Source organism: Porites lutea, chromosome 1 (genome assembly GCF_958299795.1).
Source record: "Porites lutea chromosome 1, jaPorLute2.1, whole genome shotgun sequence".
In the NCBI taxonomy this organism is placed as follows: domain Eukaryota; kingdom Metazoa; phylum Cnidaria; class Anthozoa; order Scleractinia; family Poritidae; genus Porites; species Porites lutea.
Genome location: NC_133201.1, coordinates 40,450,938 through 40,457,979, shown reverse-complemented (window position 1 = coordinate 40,457,979; position 7,042 = coordinate 40,450,938). Strand labels below are relative to the sequence as shown.

At 37.2% G+C, this 7,042-nt stretch overlaps 2 protein-coding genes across 2 annotated transcripts in view; both read right to left on the bottom strand.

The window, feature by feature from the left end:
* Positions 1-217: 217 nt before the first annotated feature.
* The window catches only part of LOC140950573 (alkaline phosphatase-like), a 15,882-nt gene continuing 9,057 nt past the window's right edge, over positions 218-7,042 (bottom strand). Inside the window, exons 7-8 of the mRNA XM_073399811.1 lie at positions 5,378-5,668; positions 218-886 (exon numbers count right to left, since the gene is read on the bottom strand). Of these exons, the coding sequence (XP_073255912.1) occupies positions 735-886; positions 5,378-5,668 (443 nt within the window). The 3' untranslated portion in view covers positions 218-734. The remainder of the gene's footprint in view (positions 887-5,377; positions 5,669-7,042) is intronic.
* On the bottom strand, positions 2,736-4,183 carry LOC140950754 (adenosine receptor A3-like). The gene has a single exon (XM_073399991.1). It carries the CDS (start codon positions 4,107-4,109, stop codon positions 3,234-3,236), a length of 876 nt encoding a protein of 291 aa, XP_073256092.1. The 5' UTR covers positions 4,110-4,183; the 3' UTR covers positions 2,736-3,233.

Genomic DNA, 7,042 nt, shown 5'->3' with positions numbered 1-7,042 from the left:
ACTACGGGATTGCACGAAATGTTGGGTGGGGATTGCGGGATTGAAGAACCCACTAAGTACCCTCAAGAAAGCAGCTAGGATTTTGGCTTCATCTCAGTAACCGTTAGATTTTGTATCAATCTATCTCAATGAGCTGTGTCAGTCACACAGGCGGAGCCAAATCCTAACCATAAGGAACTGGTCACCAGTCAGAGGGTGAAATATAAAAGCTGCTGTCAATAGTTTAAAAGTACATCTGTATAATGAAGGCAAGCAAATGCAAAAATACGAAGGGAGATACACATGGAAACTTCATCAGTACTAAGTTACATAGAGCGACAACACAACGAAAAAAATCAATAAAAAAACAACAACAATAAACAAACACACCTTCTGTAATTAATAACTAAACTAGTTAATATAATTTTAGTGGAAGACAGATCCTACTCGAGGAGCCATTGAATTGATCCTGTATGGCCCATTCAATATTAGCGCAACGCTCGACGGGTGCAACAATAGGGACCTTAAGCAAAGAGAACGTCGACGTCCCGGGCGTCAAAAATGGCCACCGGAAGTTGATATTTTCTTTCTTTCAGTGCTCTGACTCTACAAATTCGTACAGCGGGAGATAAAACAAAAGCATTCAGATTCGTTGTGTAAGACAACAGTGTTCTATGGAGCGATACATAGAACTTCCGGTTGCTATTAATGACGTCCTGGACGTCAGCGTTCTCGTTACTTAAGCTCGCTTATATTTAAGTTTCAGTTCGTCTTCTCCCAGGATACTGGTCACACGTGTCTTGTGTGGTATCACTCAAACACAAGGCGTGGTCCATCACGTGGAAAATGTATTGCTGTTCCACCACACCATGAAATAAATAGGCTCCAGGACCGTCTGCGTATATACCTGTAATACGAAGGAATTTTGGATTAACATTGAATGTTTTCTAGCGACTTTCAAAAGAATAAAATTTTAAATGGTATATAAACGCGAAAGATATCACGTTACATCAGGTTAGACCAGAAGGCGTTCTGGCAGAAGGCAAGAGAATATGTTTCAGTCTTCTTCAGTTTTGAAGTGACCCATCGACCAAATATTGGTTTACTGGTTCTTTTTAAGGGGCTATTTTTTAAGGGTGAGTAAACAGGAAGCAAGGGTGGCGCAGTGGTGAGAGCGCTCGCCTCCCACCATTGAATGGAACTTGCTCTGGCCTAAAGATTAACCACTAATAGTCAGAGCTTTTGCTGCTAAGCAACCTGGCCTGTACCGTACAAGAAACCGATCAGTTGAAATATTAGGAGTACATTTTACCTATGACATTCGCCCAAAACAAAAGTTAAACGTCAATGAATTAATCAGCTCCATTCAACTTCAGCTACGAATCTGGAAGTGGAGGGATTTTACTCTCATAGGGAGAAACCTGTTATCCCTATCTTTTTATATCGCACGAGCTTGATATCCTCTTGGATAAAGAATTTGTGGAAGAAGCAAACAAAATTATATTTGATTTTATCTGGGAAGGAAAAGATAAAGTTAAACGCTCTCCACTTATTAGTGCATCGAAGATGATATTTGTGAATCATATTTTACTACTGGCAAAACAATACCTATACTCTTGTAGACAGAACAAATATGCTCCCTTAGAGTTCTTAATTCCAAAATTAATACTGTCTTCTTAATCGAGACAATGATCGCTGAGTCAAACAATACGTTGGAGACACAATATGAAGTGGAGCAAATTTAAATCTGATAAGCATACGAATCCTTTCGCCGCTTACTTCATTTACTTTTTTTTTTTTTCAGGTAAATAGAGAAGAATGTAGTGGGATGTGTTTCTTTTTTTCTTATTTTCTTTTATTATTATCATAATTATTATAATAATTATTATTATCATTATTATTATTTATCAGTACATGTATGTAATGTGTGTGTGTGTGTGTGCGATGTATATAATTATGATTAGTTTTCTTTTTTTGTATTTTTCCAAAGTGTTCATAAGCGTCAGTATGTAAAAAAATTGTAATACATAAGAAAAAAAAATAGCAAAATAAAATTTATTAAAATACAAAACAAACAAACAAACAAACAAAAAACAATTTGGCACGGGTTCAAATCCCGGCGTCGACGCCTTATATGAGTTAAATTTGTTGTTGTGGTTCTCTCCTTTGCTCCGAACAGTTTTTCTCCGGGTACTCCGGTTTTCCCCTCTCCTTAAAAAACCAACATTTCTAAATTCCAGTTCGACTAGGAATCAGGTAAACGAAGAACCACTATATGGATGTGCTACTTCCAAATCGTTATTTATTTATTTATTTATTTATTTATTTATTTATATTCATTATTTAAATTGCCCACACAGTCAAGATCATGACGTATTATAATCTTCATTAGAATTTCGTGGGTGGATTTAACAGCGATAAAACAAGACAAGACATAGTAGACATAATGCATCAACCATTGCTTTTTTCTCTTCTCCCCCTTTTATACTCCTCGCTTATTCTATTTTACTTTTCCTTATCCTTTCCTAGCGTGATTTTAAAGCTTATCGGGCGCAAAAAAACCTGCCTTTCGACCCTGGCTGTAAATTTCGCTAGTTCGTTTTCAAACAAAAAAATCGGCTAAATATGTATTGGGGTATGACGGAATTGTTTTTCTTTCTGGCCTAGTCAATCTCTAGTCAAATTTTTGAAAATAAAACAAACAAACGAAAATTAAAAAAAAAAAAAACAACTACAAAAAAAACGAAAAAGCTGCGGTCATTCATAGACTCGTTAAATTCGTACACGACGAATATGCGTACCTGAAGGAAGGAACGTCTTACAATTCTAGCTGGATACATGAAAATGTGGCTAACGAAAATACAGCCATTTGAGCGAAACACGAGAAAGTGGTCTCTTAACTGAAAGAAGGCAAAAACACGAGAAATCTGAAATCTATCAGCCCCAAATTTAGCTGGTCCTTCCCACATTCTGACTCAGTAATAGTCATGTTCGCGCTACAAAATATTATTTTACATATGAACCAAGTGCCACGGATCTAGAGCCCGATCACAAAAGGAGAAGGAACGAATTCGCACTCTTACTTTTTTGGAGCTTAAACAACAAAAGTAGGATGGATTATTTTTGTCAATTCTGCGACTTAACGCTGTGGGTAAGACGATTTTCGATACTTGTATTATTTCCAACATTATTGGCCATGCAAAAAAAGATGCCCTTGATTATTCAATTACGTACACCTGCTTTTATTATGTCACTTAATGAACAACGCTTTTGCGGGGTGAACTTATAGTGATTAGAATTTGCACAAAGTTGCGTCGGATATGCTTCATTTTCCAAGAATAAATGAGCGGATTGAGACATGAATTAAGGAACATTAGCGTCATCACATAAATTGATGTATTATATATTAGCTTGCTTGGTTCTAAAATGATAGAAATGATATTAAGACATGTCTTTGGCAAATAGCAAACCAAAAACACGAGATAGACAAAGAAAGTTCCAAAAGCAGATTTTTTCTGCCTCGCAATATTCAGTATATCTTGTGCTACACCTTGAATTGTAAGACGCTGAACTGCTGCATACAACTTGTAGTAAAAAATTCCTGTACATAAGTAACATAGTACCTCGACACTCGCAAATATAATGTAGCGGCGATTTTCTGGGGCCCATCTGAAACCAGATATCGAAAAAGCCGCACTGAAAATCCAAATTGAGATCGTTCCTATAAAAACGCGCTTCGATGTTACCAGTTCCTGATATCGAAGATGGAGATAAATGGCAAGAAATCTATCCGCACTTATAGCCACAACACTAAAGAACGAAGCAGAAGAAAGAAAGTTGACCATGATAAGAAATGCGGTAAGTATGGTGGTGTAAACTTTGCTACTTGTGTCTTGATGCATCTCCTTGACTAGCAGAACAATGTGCAAAGGTTCTACCAACAGCCCAACCAAGAGATCAGAAATTGTTACACTTAACAGCAATGTCTTCAAAGTCTTCGGCAACGATGGAGTTTTCCTCAGTACGTGTATAGTTACAACGTTCAGCATGATGGTGTTGTAAGATAAGAACGCATTCAATACGCAGTTTACAACGGACGATGAGAAGTAGACCGCCGGTTCCTCTGTCATGCTGAAAAATTGTAAGTATATCTTAATTTAAAAAGAGTGTTGTTTCGACGTTGTTGGCGCTGAAAAATGATAGTCCTCGCTATACTTGATGCTTAATGGAAGATAACCAGTTCTCCGGCCGCACTAAAAAAACCGAGCCATCCATTTATTCTGTAGTGCGGGAAGCAGATGTCAGAAAATCGACATAATCTTAGAAAGCTGAGAATAATTGGTTGCGTCTCAGTAATGGACTTAGCTGCAAATCAGGGATTCCTCGGTTAAGCTAGATCACGTAATGGCTCGCGAGAAATTTATGTTTTTTTAGAATTTACAAAGCTTTTATATTATAATATGGAATAAAAGGAACATACACAGGAGTAGCTATAACTGCATTTTCAAATTCTTTAAGAACTGAAAGTCTACGGCTGTCATGTAAATTTTAATTTTCCTTGCTGATTAAAGTGGCTATTACCAGTACTGAACTCAGTGACACTGAAAACGAGCCGGCTTATGAGCTATAAAAAGAGTTTTATTATTACTAATATCACTTCACGTCACGTAGTAGAGGGCCTTCTTGGTCTTCCTTCGACTTTTAGTTTCAAGATTTTCCATAATTAAAAGCTTAGAAATTGTCACCCTATGTAAGTCAACGACTTTTAGTCTATCTTCTCATTTTTATAAATTTTAAAGCAAATTAAAGGAAATTGACAAAAATTGAGTTTGGGCTTCTTAAATATGGATTTCATTGTGTTTAAAGGAATTTTAAATTAAGCTCTGGTCCATAGCTCTAATCGTCAGGTAAAACATAAAACTTTAAATTTTTATGCAAGCTTAATTGCGCGTACAAGGAAGTGATTGAGCCTGTTCGATTTTTAGTTTTTCCTTGCCGAAGAGGGAGTATTCGAATTGCTACATAGCCCGGGTATTTTCAGAGAAGGCCACGACTCCACGAGATGCTGTTCTGCGTCTGCTACGTTTAAGGATCTTGCAAAACATTTTCAATGGCTACCACTAAACCAACCGGAAAGCAAAAGCGAAAAGAAAATAATAATTATAAAATAATGGTGATAAACATAATCAAAACACGGAGTACTTTGCTTTAGTCAGGTTGATGATAGGTTAGTGGAAGAAAAGTATGGCATGTGCGAGACTGAAAATTATAGATAAGGTCTAACAATAACAACAACAACAGTAATAATAATAATAATAATAATAATAATAATAATAAAAGCAATAAAAAGACATATTTCAGTACCGCCATCAAATTGCTTAACTTTATTGCAACGCACCCACGTCATCACCGGCGTGAGTCTCTGAACCTCTCCACACCGTGGCCTGCTGCAAATAATCCTTATCTGCCGTGTCTACCCCTGTAAGGTTTTGTCGCGTTCCATTTATCCGCTTTCCTCCAGGGCCATTGGCATATCCAAGGACAGTATATGGTAAGCCGTCCTTTGCTTTCGCGGGCTCTGTTTCACCTTTTTCATTTGCAAGACCAAAGATTGGGTTTCCGCGCCGTGGGTAACCAGCCATGGTGAATACGTGAGAGTGGTCAGCGGATACTATAATAAGAGTCTCCTCTAGTATTAAAACAAAAGATATCATAAAAATAAGTTCAATACTTCCATGAAAATTGCGGGTGAACAGCAACACGTGAAATGTTTTAGTTACATTTGCTGTTCGATATAAAGAAAGAAAAGTTAAGTAACCATGAACTCTCAATGGCGTCTGTTGGCCATGTTCTAAACGCGCGGAGAACTTATGGACCTCAAAGGCTCTAGGGATCGTCTGAAAGGACAGAAAAACATGCAGTAGTCCAGTACCTCACAAGAACCTCTAATTAAAGTGGTCGTCTAAAACAATATTGCCTTTTGTGTTGAGGGTTAGGGTTATTGTTTGTGTGGTTATCCCATTGTTTTCAAAGCCAATTCTGTGAGCCGTTCATTGAGGTGCTGTTTGACCCAAAACATGGCGGACAGCAGTAAGACACACCGTCAGGATCATTCTGACAGAAGAAGACATAACTGGTGCATTAAGGGCTTTATGAATTCTGTAAAAGTGAAAATTAGTCGCAATTTGGAAACAATTATTGCAATATTGAACAAAGCATTGTAGAGCGTCATGATATGTTTGTTGACCTTTATGCTTTCGCTCCAAACGATCCCAAGATGCGTTGTTGTCGTATATTGTACCCAGTTTTTCACCAGTTTAAAACATGGCAAATTGCTGATCTTGCAATGTATTGCTGGTTTTCAGTGTCACGCCATTCAAAATAGATCAAAATAACAATCAAAACTGTTCAATAGATAAAGTTCAGAATCTGGAAAATGAAAGGAGGTAAATATGCAAAGACCTTCGCCAAATTTTAGGTCAGAGGAATATTTCGTCAACGAGATATCCGAAGAAATGTTCTACCCATATTTAAAGTTTGTATGGAGACGCCATGCTGGTGCTCATCCGGATGGGCACCAACATGGTGGACGGAAACCAACAGAAATCGAGTTTTGCTACAAAGGCTTGAATTTATTCTTTGAGGAACTCATAAACATTAAACTAATACTTTTTTTAATAGTTGAACTGTTTAGATAGCAAAATTCCCTGAAATAAGTCATTTCTTATCCTACATGACAGCTCTCTTGGGCGTAATGTAAATGCTGCGTCACGCCAACGGTTAGAAATTCAAGCGTACTCTATCACAAAATCAAGAACCCTTTTGAAGCGAAAATTTGTATGAAAATTAGTTTTCAGCTGCTCTAATACATCGTGCAAGTAAAATCTCGGTAAGGTCGATAGTTTTGTAGTTTGAATTTTAGTGACGTCATGTGAAAACCAACAATTCCTACATTCCTTGACCAAGGGAACTAGTTTCTTTGGAAAATAACGTTGGAGACTTACTGAGCTTTGTCTCCTTAGCTTTTAGATACCTTTTAGCAGCTATAGTGTCTAAGATTTTA

Excerpts from the sequence above, each read along its gene's own strand:
- LOC140950754 (XM_073399991.1), bottom strand. The coding sequence starts at position 4,109 with ATGACAGAGGAACCGGCGGTCTACTTCTCATCGTCCGTTGTAAACTGC.